The sequence below is a fragment of the Tyto alba genome, unplaced genomic scaffold (genome assembly GCF_018691265.1).
Source record: "Tyto alba isolate M040663 unplaced genomic scaffold, T.alba_DEE_v4.0 Super-Scaffold_16, whole genome shotgun sequence".
Taxonomy (NCBI): domain Eukaryota; kingdom Metazoa; phylum Chordata; class Aves; order Strigiformes; family Tytonidae; genus Tyto; species Tyto alba.
In genome coordinates, this window is record NW_024881278.1 from 19,032,501 (window position 1) to 19,048,095 (window position 15,595).

At 44.1% G+C, this 15,595-nt stretch overlaps 1 protein-coding gene across 6 annotated transcripts in view; it reads right to left on the minus strand.

The window, feature by feature from the left end:
• PROX1 (prospero homeobox 1) overlaps positions 1–15,595 on the minus strand; it is a 49,773-nt gene that overhangs the window by 33,578 nt on the left and 600 nt on the right. For 5 of the 6 annotated variants that reach the window (XM_042789582.1, XM_042789583.1, XM_042789584.1 and 2 more), the window contains exons 2-3: positions 7,037–8,825; positions 407–514 (exon numbers count right to left, since the gene is read on the minus strand). In XM_042789582.1, the coding sequence (XP_042645516.1) occupies positions 407–514; positions 7,037–8,758 (1,830 nt within the window). In that variant the 5' untranslated portion in view covers positions 8,759–8,825. Of the gene's footprint in view, positions 1–406; positions 515–7,036; positions 8,826–14,997; positions 15,047–15,595 lie in introns of those variants that run through there. The other variant, XM_042789581.1, reaches the window with a different exon arrangement.

Below are 15,595 nucleotides of genomic sequence, written 5' to 3' on the forward strand. Positions count from 1 at the left end.
TACACTCTGCTTATGTAAGCACAAATATGAGGAAACCAACCGAAATGAAACAATAAGGGAGCACTTGAGAACTGCTCCAAAATGTTCTTGGAAGTACACTTCTACCACCACAGAAATCTCCTTTTTTAATAGGATGTGTATAATGAAAACTGTTTAATTTACTGTAATGATTATTCTTATGTTGCTCTAAAAATCCAGTATTTTTTTATTTTTAATTTAAAAATGTCCCCCTTCCTTGTCTAGGCACAAGCAGGGTACACCTCAACAGGAAGAACAAGTGAATAACGCCAGCCATAACCTTTGTGTACCCAGAAATATTATTAATCCCTAATATGATAACATGATACTATTTCATGTGCAAATATAGCATGCAGTAAGGAGAAAGGTGTGAAAGAGGTTTTCTTACCTTTACGTCTGAGAAGTAGGTTTTCAGCATATTGGAACTTGGGTACCGGGTGTAAAAGAACATGAGCTTGGCCTTTTTCAAGTGATTCGGTGACAAGCCTTCCTGCATGTAGGATTGAATTAGTAAAGGAAAACGCTTTTCTTGAGAAAGCTGTTTCTGAATGTACAGAGCCAGCAAAGTGCCCCCTTAAATACTCTCCAGTTCCCCAGACTAGAGGAGAAAACATTAACATTTAAATTGCTGCGCTGTAATTTTCTGTAAAACAGCTAAACGAGGGATGTAACTTAAACCCTGTATTTCTACCAGTTTTGGTGCCGGGTCTGAGGAATCTTGCAAGTTTATGGCTTGTATACCATATGTATGTTCACTTGTTGCTAAGGAAACAAATGCACGAAGCATGTGCCGTAGAAAACTTATCAGAAGCTTTTTCTCCTTCTCGTTTGCAATTCCAGCTACAGTTTATTTTTCTCTCAGTGTTGTGTGACTTGCACAAAATTAAACTAATGCATGTAAGACAATGAGAGATACTTTATCATTTTGAGCAATGTTTTATACAGGCAGTACACTTCATCTGTTTCATTCGTGTCGATAAATTTTAACATCTTGAGTAACTCTTTCTAATCCTGCTGTTGCTTTGCTCCAGTGGCTGCCTTGCAAATCAAAGTGAAATTTGTAATAGGCAGATCCTCTCTGCCGCTCAATCCCCCCGCCACAAACTTCTCGCCTCCTGATTTACACAGTTAACTCCTCGGAGAACGAAGCTGTATTTGGGGCTAACCAATCGATAAATGTGGGCTAGCAGATCAATAAATGGCCACTTACCCTATAAGGCAGCCTATTTATCCTGGAAACATCATTACCTTTTAGATCTGTAAACAGAAGCAACTAAAAGAGTTCCCAAGGGAATGTGAAGCTAACCATAACAATCTCAGCTTGCTGATTTTTCTCCCAGCTTCTTGGCTCTCTTTTGTGTACTGCATACTATGACGGTTCTGGTCACATCTGTGCCGCAGGCTGGCCCTGCCATTTCCTCAGCAAATTAATGGCTTTATAATTTATCAGAAATGAAGATGCACGTGGAGAAAATCAATGTGGCCCCCACAAGGTCAATTAAGGGTTCTGCCCAGAAGCTTCTCTAAGGACTGTTTCTCCTAAACACAATTGTTGAAAATTTCACTTGGTTCACACCTTATGGTGAGGGGAAGGTCAACCAAGTTGACAGATGTGCTGCAGCCAAGGTGCCTCTTCCACCTTACGGCCGGGCACACGTCAGCACAGAACATCTCATGCCGGCCCTCGAGACGGGAAACCCAGACCAATTTTTATCAGCAGGCTACTGATGATTAGCTAGGCTTTTTCAGCAGAATTCCTTTTTCTCTAATCTGTGAAATATACTGAAACCCTCTCCTTTTATTTCAGTTACAGCGCTCATTTTTAGGTTGGGAAAATGTATCATTTTTGAAAAAAAAGGCATTGACAATATTAGTTTAAAAACCTCTTATTATCTGGAAGTACATGGAAAACGGCTCAGCTGAACTTGCATTTTGTTTTAGATGCTTAATGATTACAAAGAAGATAATTTATGGCTGACATACTTCTTGTGCCAAGAGAAGAGTTGAAAGAACCTCCAGTTACCTCCATTAGACTGATAGAGAAGTCTAAAAGAGCATTACACTCTGCAGTGCCATCTGTCAAAATACGTAAGTGAAATAATAGTAGCAAGCTGTCACCTATTGCTTAGTGATAAGAGTTTTAGACAAATCAAAACTTCTACGCCAGAAATCCATTCTGTTATGCGATCCTTTCTGGAAAGTGGGGGTCCAAAGGGGAACTCCAACAAGAAAAAAAAAATCCTAAGTCTCCTTAATTTGCAATTCCTCTGACGCTGACAACATGTTAATATCGGGTTTGGCGTGTATTCTTTTTCAATGCAAGCTCAAAGATGGACTTAAACTTTCAAAAAAAGCTCTCATATTTGCTGGATTTAAGCATATTAGACAGTTGTCTAAGCATTTGGATTCCTTTCGCATTTAGGATTTTTAAATATTTTCTGCTCTAATGCCAGAGGATATTGATATTGAACGAAACATGTATTAAAAGATGTTCTGAGACTCCAATTCCCAGAAATCCATTTTTTATTAAAATTATACTTGTTCTTAAGCATTTGGCAGCCTTAAAGCGATATCAAATATCCAACAAATCTGTATATCTTGATCCTAAGGTTAATGCTTTACCGTGATAAAAGATATGATCTGTAATAATCTAGCAAAAAATAGTTAATGGCAGACTTAAGAGCTAAGAATTAGATAACCCATTGCTATTTCAGAAAAAAAACTGAACTGACCAATTGCTTAATTTCCTTTTTAAGTGCTTGGGCTGAAAAGCAACTGTTCTTCCAAGAAAGCACTAGCTGTTTCCAGGATACTTACACACGCACAATGACTCATGATGAAATAGATTCAGTAAACATACAGCTGTACTGAACACGAGCTAAGCCCCATTCAAGGCCAGGAAAGAAAACGAGCACAAATAAATATTAAGGAGGTAAAGGGAGGAGGGGTGCCGAATGGAACGCAAACAAGCTCTGTCCCAGCAGCTCGTGTGGCTTGCCTCAATTCTCTTAGCTATAGCTTTGTGAAGACAGATGACATTCAATTCTATGGGTAATGCAAAATAGACAATAACTGCTGAAACTTGAGCCAGCTGCCAGGTGTAAAAAAAGGAAAGAAAAAAAAAAGGAGAGAAAGAAAAGATGATAAATCCATAAATTAATGAAAGACATCTGCTCAGGAACACAAAAGATCAGAGGAACAGTGTACTGCAGCTGAACCTAAAGCAGTGTTCAAACAACCTGAGAGTCTCAGTGTTGTGCGTTTACACAGTACACTGTAGCCTCACCTAACGCAGCAGCAGCAAAAAGGCAAAACGCAAAGAAATAGGAAGTGAAAGACTGGGAAAGGAACATATACACGCTCTTATGTGTTTTAACTGGAGAAGCACAAGGGGTGGCACTGCATAGCATCTGACTCATTTGCACTTCAATCCTCCCAGGTAATGCTCCTCTTTTACAAAAATATTTTTCAGTGGAGATGATCTTTCACTCCTGTTACTCTCAGCCCGCGCTCCCACAAACGCTCTAACAGGCTTTTCTAGCCCACACATGTATTGAGCTGAAGGAAAAGAGGGAAGAATAGGCTGTATCAGGTAAAAAATCTGCACTAGAAAAGCCAAGCTGCTCCTTAAATTACACCTCAGGTGCTTTTAATCAGCAAAGCTCCAAATAGCTGTATCTCAGAGCATCTTCAAGACCCTCCAAAGAACGGACTGGCTGGAAAGTATTCGTTTGTCGCTCAGGTTTTATCAACAGCAGGGAGTTATCCAGCTTGCTGTACAATCACTCATTTTTTAAAAAGTTTAATTAGTTCAATTCTAGTCAGATGTAATAACTCCTTATTTCAAAATGTTGTAATTCACTAATTATAGCTTTCACATATTGGGACTGTGAAACTCATTCCAGTTGGATTAGAATTCTGTTTAAAAATAAATAAAATTGTACAAAGTTTCACTAATGTTTTAAAGCCCTCCTGCTAGGGAGAGCGTGCTGAACTTCTTCACCTTTACAGATGTCTTAACAGCACACAAACTACTGTCGTGCTTCGGTTTTGATCTATGCAAATATTTTGGGACTGAACAAGGCTATTTTTCTTGAGATGCAAAGAGGATGCATGACAAAGGAAGACCATGCAGAAAAACAATTCGCTGTCTGTTTCTTTTGGAATTTGAATAAAACTTAATATTTGATTAAACAGATTAGCTTGCAAAGATACAGACTGCATTCATGACCAAGATGCGAATTCATGCTGCAGGTGCATCTTATCTTGTTTAGCAACATACACAAACATTAACCATTTCCTTCTGCAATTCAGCTAAGAACAATCAGATACATTTTACAGGCACTGCTGAAAAAAAAAAAAAACAACCCAAAAACAAGCTCACAAAAAAAAAAAAAAAACAAAAAAACACAACCAAAAACCAGACTAGTTCAGTGTTTTAGCTTACTCCTAAAACCTGAGCTTGGCTGTATCTGCTAGTCTTATGTTCTTATCCTGTCTTAATTGTCCAGGAAAACAGATGTTGCTTACTGCAGGGAAGAAAGATCTGCTTCTCTCAAGAAATATATTCCCTATATGTGCACATTCAACCATGTAAAATAAAAGCACCATGAAAGAACTGACCACAAACGAATCAACCTCCATACTGTGCCTTTCCCTGGAAACTGTAAGCTAGCTACCTGGGCAAACAAGCCTCTGCTAGAAATAAACACCCATCCCCACAGCTGAGCCATATAGCAGGGTACACGTTGTGTACAAGCGCTATTTAATAAATCTGTTTGTCCCAACAGGTCTGTATCTGAACACAGATCAAACTGTAGCCTGCAATAGCGTCTAGGTGGAAAAGTCAGAGCACTTTCACAATGGCAAGGGAAGAGGTGAGGCACGGAAGGAGGAAGGGAATCACTCTAGCACTTGGCGTTTACCCTGGCTAAGCCTTGGAGCGATGGGGGACCCTCACACCCCTGTTTCGGCAGATGCAAAAAGCTCCACTGGCGATCGCCAGTGAGAACAGGTGAAAGGGGGAGAAATGGCATGGGGGAGGGGGGTGGAGAGGGTCAAGTGCAGCCCTAGAACTACTCCTAGCTCACACACTTGGCAATTTTTACCTCTGCTCACTCCTCTGCCAGGATGGAAGAACTACTTTTATACAAAAAAAATTAGTATGCCACTGTACTGTTTAGTAGAAATTAGTTAATTGCCCTGGCCTGAGTCTTGCCCTCAGCTGCCACTCCTGTTGACCTCAGGACTGATTTCCAAGCAGCACGGCTTGCATTTCAATATGCAGGAGAGATTTTCAGTTTGGATCCCCAAAAGTAACTGGCAGTAACTGAGAGTGATGATGGATTTAGACTGACTCCTCTGTTTTGCCATACAATGTATATGGTGAGAAGATTTTCCTGCTACTAATTAGAGCAGAGAGATCCTCTTTTGGGAAGGAGGTCCCTCAAACATCATGTCTACCACCAGCTGGCTCTCAAAAGCACCGACAGCTAAGGAAGGTGCGGTGCTTTCAAATCAGAAACACTTCCCCCTGTAGAAATGAGACTATTCATATGGGTCAGACAGCAGCAATTTTTGACTCAGACTTGACCTAAATAAGATCAAAGACTGGTGGCGATGGGGTCCAGCCTTTGCCCCAGTGGTGCCCACTGCCATGGGAGGGATGGGAAGTCCAGGTAACCAGCAGGACTCGAGCCGTGTGGTTAAATTAATGTAAAACCACCAGTTATTAATCACCGAGAAAATAACCAGTGATGGGGCACAGCCTTGGGCACCTGCTCTCATATGATAACCCTGGAAGGGGGACAAGTTCCTCAGCATCGCTAGCGTTACTCAAGGAGGGGCAGAGTTATTCAGTCACAATTACTTTCATCAATTTGGGAATGAAATTAGCTGCATCTAAGGTTTTGTGCTTGTACTGTTGCTTTCTGCTGGGGTCTTGGAGCTGGGAAAAAACATCAATCTACCCTTCACCCCAAATCCTCAATTTTAGCATTAGGCAGAGATGGTATTTTATTCATTTTTAAAGCAACTGTACTTGGAAGAAAAATCTTTTGACCAAAAAGCACATTAGGGGAAAAGATGGAAGGAGTGGGAGGTGTTATTGCTAAAAAAGAAAAAAAAAAAAAAAAAAGAAAATCTAGTGCTAGTTTCCAGGAAAAAAAATAAAAGATCATTACTATGTCTGGATATGCCTAAATAAAGGCAGAGATGGATTTTTTCCCCTAACTAAAGCCTGCTATTGAGCTAAAAAGAGAGATTTTATTATCATCTTTTTTTTTTTTAAGCAGGGGAAGTGTCCTGTAAATTTAATACAGCTGAAGTTTTATATTTAATTGTTCTCTCTAGCTTTCCAAAATAATTTGCTTTGTGTATGTTAGGACAAAAGATTTCTGTGTATGGCTGAACAGAGGTTAATCATGCATAGCAGGCAGCTGCACAAGGGCTGAGGAACAGACCTCTGGGTGGGGGAAAGAACTTGATGCAGCCTGAATATATCAGTACCTGTGTCTTTTGTGCTTCGTTTCCCTTACACACTTGAGAGTTGAAGGCTCATGAATGACCGGACCGTGGCTCTCTGCAAGCCCCAGCCACGACACCATTAGCACGGGTCGTGTGTTGGCTTGGCGGTGGGGGGAAAGGAGGTGGCTGTGGCTCGAATGGTTTTTGGCCGAGGGCAATGCCCTCTCAATCACCTCCCCTCCTGGGGAAGGACCCGGCGGCCCAGGGAAACCCACTGGTGCACGGGTTGTGGGCTTGGCTCACTTTCTGACGCCACTGGACAGTCTAAAAGGCTTGGGGAGGGCCGGTGGCTTTTTTATGGGAAACGCCGTTGCTGAAGGAGCGATGCGAGTCAACACCCGGCATTTTATTTGGCCCTGCCAAGCCCCCTGCCTGCTCCCCCACGAACTCCCCGCTCCCACAGTGCCCAGGGAGGCCCCAGGGCACGGGCATGGCCCCTCGTCTTCTCCCACCAGCCACTGCCGGGTTATCACTCGTCTTTCGAAAAGGATATTGCACTTCCCGAATAGGGGGAGATTTCGGACATGTCTTGCAGGTCGCCGCACTCAGACTTTATGAGGGACAAGGAGAGGCCCTCTGCGGCGCTGGGGGGGTGGGCTGGCGAGCAGGGGTGGTGGTTCATGTGGTGCGACGACATCTTGGTCCTCAGGCTGGTGGTCTCCCGGGTCAGGTCAAGGGATTCGGGGGAGGCGCGCTCTTTCCCCGGGAAGGAGGCCGACGGAGCGCCCAGCGGGCTCTGGAAGGGGTAGGCCATGAGGGGCAGCGGGAAGGGGTGGCGGAAGGAGGAGGTGGAGAAGCCGGCGGTGGCTGAGAGCGGGGACTGGTGCAGGGAGGCGTGATGGCCGCCGGCCGGCGGAGCCGAGGCGGATTGGTCGGAGGAGTTTTTGCGGACGACAAGGGGCAGCGCCTCGGTTTGGTCGGTGGCACCGGGCATGGGGACACTGCCGAAGGTGTCGAGGGGGTTGGGAATGATGACGTCCCCAAAGCACTGCAGGCGCTGGTTGGCTGTGTGGAAGTTGTGGTTCTCCCCGTTGACAGCGAACCTCGCCTGAGGGATCTGGAGAGGCGGGAAGACCTGAGGAAGCTGGCGGGAGGGCTTGGACGAGAAAACCTTGACCACCGTGTCCACAACTTGCGACATGGCGGTGTTTAACTCCTGCTTCAGCGTCTCGGCCAAGTGTTTGCCTTCGGGGTGGAAGGCATTCGGTCCTTGCTCCTTCTCCTTGGGACCTTCTCTTTTCGGCTTGTTCTCTGCGATCTCCTGCTCCCGGATGAGGGCCCGCGCCCGGTCGATGAACTGCCCCGGGTCCAGCTCGCACATCTCGTTGTCCGACCTGCCGACGGAGTCGCCGGCCCTCGCGTCCATGGTTTCAGAGCGCATGCTGTCTTCAGACAGGTTGCCATCTTCATCATTTTCGGAGTCAGTGCTGTCGTAGATCTGGTAGAACTTCTCCTGCAGCTGGCGCAGCTGCTTCTGCATGTCCTCCAGCTGCTGCTTCAGCTGTCTGCGCTCCTCTCGCTTCTGCTCTTTCCTCGCCGAAACCAGCTGCTGGAAACTCTGCTGCTGCTGTTGTGGCAGCTTTTGCTTGCGTTTGTTTTCTCTGTAACTTTCTCGGGGACTCACGGACTGCGGAGCTATTTCTCTTTCATTTTCATTGCCCCTTAATGTCACACTGGGGGAATGGCTCATACCCCGAATTATATTCTCAACCCGGGCGCGTTTAGCTCTCAGGTGCTCGTCGCATAACCGATCCACATCAAACTGGCTCATAGTCGGCCTGCCAAAAGGGGAAAGACACTCTTGGGGGCTGTCTCTTGAAGAGTTGCTGCATACATCCTCCTGATGTACTTCTGAGCCTGTACTAGAGAGACCGCTGGCTTGGAAACTGGGCTCCGTGCCACCATTTTTGTTCATGTTATTTTTCAACAGCTGGGAAATTATGGTTGCTCCTGGAAAAGGCATCATGGCATCTTCATATGAGTTCGCCCTCTTCAGCAGCTTGCGGAGTACATTTGACTTTTCCCCATCTGCATGCTGCACCACTGAATACTCGACATCCTGCTCTGAACCTTGGGGATTCATGGCACTAAAAAACGTTGCTCTTGCCTTTGCAAAAAATGCAGATGCTGTCCCTACCGTCCTTTTCACTCCAATGTCAACTCTTCTTCTCTTGGTTTGCCTGCTTAAGAGGGCTGTGCTGTCATGGTCAGGCATCACTGGACTGTTATTGTGCCATCTTCAAAAGCTTGTCAGCTGGGCTCAGCTCAAGAATCCTGGGACCCTGGCCAACAGAACAAAAGGACTGATGAATCATTTTCTTTAAATTTCTCCAAATTTCCTGACCTCAATCCTGAATAAAATGCAAAATGCATAGGCTCTGGGATTTATGGCACATTACAATTATTGCAATTTATTATGCACTCTGCTTGAAATGAAACATTTTTAAATATTTCTGCTCCACTGGTTTAAGATGGATTAAGATTTAAAAAAGCAAAAACTGCTTAAGCACCAGTAATATGATTCTCTTGCACAAATGCCTAAAATGATACTGTTTATCTTCAGAAGAAAGAGTAGATTAGAAGAACACAGCCTCTGACAACCAATTGATTAAATTTAGGGCATTGAGATACATGTTATAAAAGAAGATGAAAGTACTCCTTATTTAAGATGTATTGTTAAAACAAAAAATTGTATAAAATTTGGATTAAAAAAACTCAACTGTGATGTAAAAATCACAATTGTAGTTTTGCTTTTTAAAGAGAGATAAAACTGGTAAATAAACATTCGAAGGTCAAAACCACAACTTTCACGTAATTGTAGGTAGGATAAGATATGTATATGTGAAAGGCAAAGAAATCATAGATGCATTTAGTACACTGATGGGAAAAAAAATATTCTCTCTTAAATCATTAGGGAAACATTTATTCAGCAAAGCAAAAATGCATTAAAATATTTTATGGTTGGTATTATAATATTTACAGAGATGTGATCAAATAAAGGCCAAAATGTAGTTCGTTAACACAGTCTCGTATGTACCAGTGACTAGCCACGACAGTGTTTTGAATTCCCCATACATTCCTTCCCTTTTCTTAACTTACATTCTCCAAGAAAGCCCCACTACCAAAGGCTGAAGATTCTGTATTTCGTACACGAAAATACATGACGTTAAATTTTTTGCATAGCTGAAACGAGGCATGTTCAGTGTCACATCTCTGCTTTACAAAAATCTCCAAGAACAGTATCTCAAATGCCCAGTGAAGCCCTTCTTACATGTAATATTTTGAATACACAGAATCTTATTTCCTGCGACATGCAGAAAAGATGAGAAAAAATATGGAAAGATGAAAGAAATAACATCAATCAGCTGCGTGAGAAAGGAAGATACCTTTTCTTTATATGAACTCTCATTGTTTCCCAGGAACACAGCATAAAAAGATAACACACTTCCTTGCATTTTGTAAAAGGCTCTTGACATAATTTGTGACTTATTAACTAGTGATGCTAAACTCACACTGCACATAAAGCTACTAGACTCTCTTTCCTGTTTCTTAAAATTTAACACTGAGGAAAAATAAAATATTTTTCATGCGACGCTTATCTAACACTAAACTTTACATTTGCTTAACAGAGCACAATCTTCACAATAACAGGGTATATTGCCAAAGGCAGCATGCAGACTTTTTGGAATTGCTCCCATCTCTTTCGGTTCACCTGTAAAAACATCTACGTGCTCCCTAGGACTGCATCTGTGGCTAGTTTTAAAGAATGACTATCCATGCAAATAGGCATAATTTCAGCATGAAATAATCTGTAAAATCAAGACAGTAGTCAATGCTTAGTTTGCAACCAGGATGGGAAAAAAAAAAAATCTTTTAATACTTAGAAACATTATGTTTATTCTGCAGCCTTTGCCCACATATTCTCTATGCTTTAAAAGAATTTTCAGAGATTTGGTGTCAGAGACAGTTATGCTAGGGACATGATGTTTGTTTACATTACAGGCTCCTTGTATACAGGAAAGCAAAGAATGATATATATATTTTTTTTTTAAAAGTGTCATAGATTCAAATGGGAAATCCAGAGCCTTACATTGTTATCAGGTCACTGTCTTCAGACATAATTCCTTATCAAGAAGCACATTAAGCAAGTGAAGTTTGGCTACTTCACCTATAATAATAAAATAATAAGGAATTCTGTTGCAGGGACCCAACTCTACCACCTGCACACCAGGTAGCATCTCACCCTGTAAGCAACTCCACTGGAGCCCAGGGATACCAAAATCCTGTTATGTGCAAACGGTAGGATCAGGCCCTGATTAGCAGTACGTGTTATAAGAGACTGTCTCCTGCTTTCTCTCAATTAATGCCAATGGAGTTTTTCAGGGGGCAGAATCAGGCTCTTACAATTAGGTCTTCATCTAAAAAAAATTCCGAGGAGTTGGGATTTCAGAAGGGCTGTTTCTTAAGTAAACGGCCAAGTCCTCAAGGGGTGGAACGGGGCGACCACCACCAGAGTTTTTGAGCAGGCAATACCAGCACAGAATAAACCAGGGTCAAGGTTGACCTTTCAGTCTAGTGGTGTTCATTTGAAAGCGATACAAGCTAATTGCGAGATAACCGACAGAGCTCTTGCTTACTGCACGTAAGATATTCTAAAGACATTTTCCATGAAGATAATACTTGCCAATAGGAAGAAAAAAAAAAACAACGCAAACACTGAAAACCTTCACGCTTTTCCTTCCTTTTCTGTAGTCAAGCTAGGCTTGATTGAGATCCAGCAATAAGTTCCCAGGCTCACACCAAAAACCTCACGTCAGGTTTAAAGTTTTGCACATTTCCCAGCAAATTTGAGGTGCCTGACCACTGTTTCCCTCTCTCTTGCCCAATCTCAACCAAGGACACGCATGGGGAGGGCTTGCTGTACCCTTGAGTCAGCAGCTCAGGAAATAGGCTGTCCTGCGCCAGGTTGGAAGGTCATTGCCACGCATCCTTCCTCCCCAGTGTCCATTTTCCTCCCCCCAAGCCCCCGTACCAGCAGCTGCTCGCCAGCCCATTCCTGCCACCCTAAACACGCGGCAGGAGGTGCTCCGGAGCGATGCCCCCTCCTTCCCTTGCTGGAAGCTGAAAGCATCTGAGCTATCGTGCGCTTAACCTGGGTATTAAGCAACGTTTCCCATTTGACCTAGTGTTAGCCTGAGCCTACAGACTGCCAGCTTTGAGGCTTACATGCCTTTCAGCTTAAATATGAAAAATAGTTCCACTTTAGCATGACAAAACAGAACGGGTATTGAATAGCCTGTTAATACTTCGGTCTCGGAGGACCAAAACCAATTCACACCTCAAGGGAAGTGGAATGGCACGTACAGCAGGATGCAAAACCCCAGCCACGACAGGCAGACTTCGAGGCTGGTTAGATTAGAACTGGATAAATAAAGAACTCTTGTGGGGGGGGGGAAATTAGGAAGTTTGTGTCCTTTACGTAGTACCTGTACTTTGGCTGCACGTTGTCTCAAAACTGTATTTTACACAGTTGTCTCTGCACAGCTATCCAGAAATATATGGTTAGAAAGATAGCTTCGGCTGTCAAGATCTATGTAGAAATCTTTCAGAAGCACCATTTCTTTCCAAGTTACAAAGTTTTGAATTTGTGAAGGTTAAATTTGCTTTACACGTCACTTTTGATACTCCTTGCATGCCAAGTGTAGTTTATGTTAAATTTACCCACCACATCCCGAGCCTCAACTCGCACGATGTGACTTTCTCAGAAATCGAACTTTTTCCATGCCTGTGTAATTAAAAATCTTACCAAGGGCCTTAGAACTTTCCAAGTCCATCCATAAACATAGCTTGCAGTAATTTATTTACAAATTTACTTCCGAAACTTTTGGTTAAGGAGATATGATTAAAATGTAGCTATGAATAACCTTTTAACAGCGCAGCAGCTACAGACATGGATTTATTTCATACCATTTGATATGCATTGACATTTTAACTGGAAACAGATTAATTTCTAGGTATCCAAGAGTTACTGTTACCAAATCCTTCGCTAGAACGGTCTTTAGAAAGGAATATGATGTCAGGTATTTAACCGCAAGCATTACAAATAAATCACTTTCTGTAATCAATTTTGTTAACTCATCTTGATCTGCAAAGATGCTGATCATTTTCTCCTAGATTAATTCATACACCTATGAGATGCAAAGGAGATGTAAATTCAAACTCACCCTCCCCAGCCACTCTGAAGGACCCTAGCCTAACCTAAGCAGCCATTAAATACAGAGCAGCAAAGTGCTAAACTCGACGAATATTCACGGATGAATTCAAGGAGATTATCAGTTCATAGAGCTGAAATTGTTCCTATCTTTTCACAAGCCGACTACTTTCTTTGGTCCAGCGTCTGCCTGCTTCATGTCAGCCCATTATGCCAATACCACACGAGATATTTAGCACGCTTCTGCTAATAAAAATATTTACATCTTTCACTCTAAAGCGCTACACGGGGTATAGCTTTGCCAGAATCAGCCCAGGAAGGGCAGGATGAAAATTATTCCAGTCAACAGCACTTCACGCACAAAACCACAGCTAAAATCTAAAGAATAGATTACATTTATCCTCCACACATCTTTTCAGCACTAAAATCACGTCAGCTGCTAACGAGAAAGTACTACCTTTTTGTACAGCTCTGACACAAGTTTTTGTGGGAGAAGGGGTTATCTAACTCCCTTAGCCGAGACATGTAATCAAAGAATTTGAAACAAGGCAGAAATGATAAGGAACTGATTGTGCAGCAACAACTACTTTATTAGGATTTCTCCATAAGAAGCAAAAATTAGAGCCTGACTTCAAAATTATGCCACCTGCTCTTTAGCCTTAACAAAAAAAAGTCACCCTCTTCTTATGAACCTGGTGATACCCAGGGCCCAATTCAGCAAGGTATTCAGCAACCCCCGTGAACGCCAAGCATCCTCGATGCCCATTGACTACAGGGGGAACTGACGGAGCTCACTAACAGGAGGGATTCGGCATCTCATTAGTTCAGGCCTTTATTTTGGGGAGACGCAGGGCCCTCTGTCACGTAGCTGTGCTCGGCACTGCTTGAGGAAACAGATTCTTCGAATGAGAAAAAGAAATCAAGCTGTTCAAGGTAGAAAATTGAAAACATTTCCCTCCTCTCAAGCCAGTTTGGTCCTTGTTATTTCACCGATCATGAAGAAAATAACTCACATGGTCTCTGTGCAGAGAGAATACTGAAACATTTGCAAGACTCCTTCTACGAACTCAGACCAAGTTTTCTAAGATTTTTTTTTTCCATGCTACACAATGCCACTAAATCACAATTCTTGACTTAGTTCATCTAGCAGTTGGGCTGCACTTTTGAGACAGAACAAATCATTATTTATAGACTACAAATTGCAGTATTTACAATTCTGCCCTGAATCAAATAATTTTAAAATGTGTCCATTCCTAAGAATATCTTAATTTATCAACCGATCATAAAAAAGACAAGTCATGTAAACTGAGAGGCCTCAGAGGTCAGCTGGCAGGAGAGTTAACTGTATATACTGACAGCGCCATTCAGCGAATTTAAGATACTTTACAGAATAATTTAATAGGGAGCTGTTAGCAAAAAGTATATACATTGTACTTTTTATCACAGATCAACTCATGAAATGATACCCTGTCTACCCTTGAGTATTAAAAAACATTTCACAGTATGTGATTTTGCTGTTAAAGGTAAGCTCTGGACAAAAAGCAGATAAAATAAATGCAAAACGAGCTGCAGCGGTCGTAAACTTTATGTGATTGATGGCAACTCACAGGAAAACTGCGAGGAAAAGAAGACATAAAGGGTATGTGCCACATGCAAATCTACGGGTAAGGAAACTGCCGCCGTATAAATTCATCCTGCGTACTGCCAAACCTCTACGGACGATGGAAGTGACAAATAATCTCAGCAGTGACGCGGCCGCGTTTCTGCACCCTGTGTTAGACAACACCAGACCTTCCCGCCACCGAGCAGCGGCCATGGATGCGCGGATGCGCTTCCACGTGCCCCCCGCCCGTCCCCAGACCCGCAGGAGGGTTTTGGGGTGACACTCGCCACGCAGCCAGAAACGCCACAGCGTTCGCAACCTGTGGGGAAACTAGCAGGTTTCCAAACCCTCACCCAGGCAACTTTTGCCCGACATTCAAGGGCACCTCTAGCCTGCAGCCGTTTCCCCGGCCAGCCGTGACCAACACCTCCGACTTCATCGAAAACATGAAGTTACTATCCCCCGTCCCTGTTATTTCCGCAGATGGAGCGCGCGTTTGTGACACCGACCCCTCCGAGAGCTCCGTCCCCCCCTCGGATGCGCCTTTTCGGGCAGAGACCGACTGACCGGGCCTCTTCCCCCCGGCCGTTCCCGCCACCCGTCCCGGCCGGGACCCCCCGCCCCGCTCCACGCCCCGCACCTGCAAATGTGCGCCCATGCGCGCAGCGGTGCGCCCCCTCCCGCGCCCCGCGCACCTGCCCCGGCCCCCGCCGGCTCCGTCTCCCCGCTGCAAAGCGACCGCGGACGATACCCGCGACTTTCTCCCCCCCCCTCCTCAAAGACGCGCGGAGCGCAGGGCGGCCCCGCTCCGCCCCCGCGGAGTGCCCGGTGCCGGGGAGCGGTGCTCCGGCGGGCCGCCTTGCTCCTGCCGGGCCCCCGGGCCCCGTATTTTCGGTGCCCCCCCACCCCCCCCCCATCCCGAGCCGCTGACCCCAAACCCAGCCCTGCGCGTCCGCTCCGCGCAGGCCCCACGCCCCCCCCCCCCCCCCCCCCCCCCCAGCACCGTTCCCTCCTGTGCTTTAACTCCGTTTAAACGCATGGCAAAGTGCAGCGGGTCACTCAGCCGATAAACAGAAAACCAAAAACGCCAAGAAAGATCTCTATCAAAGGCTAAGAAAAAATTAAAACACCCTCCCCGTCCCCGAAGAAAAAAACAAACAACCACCAAACAAACAGAAAGTAGCAATAATCCTAATCTTTTCCCAGATCACGGCTCTTATCCCGCGACTTGCATTTGA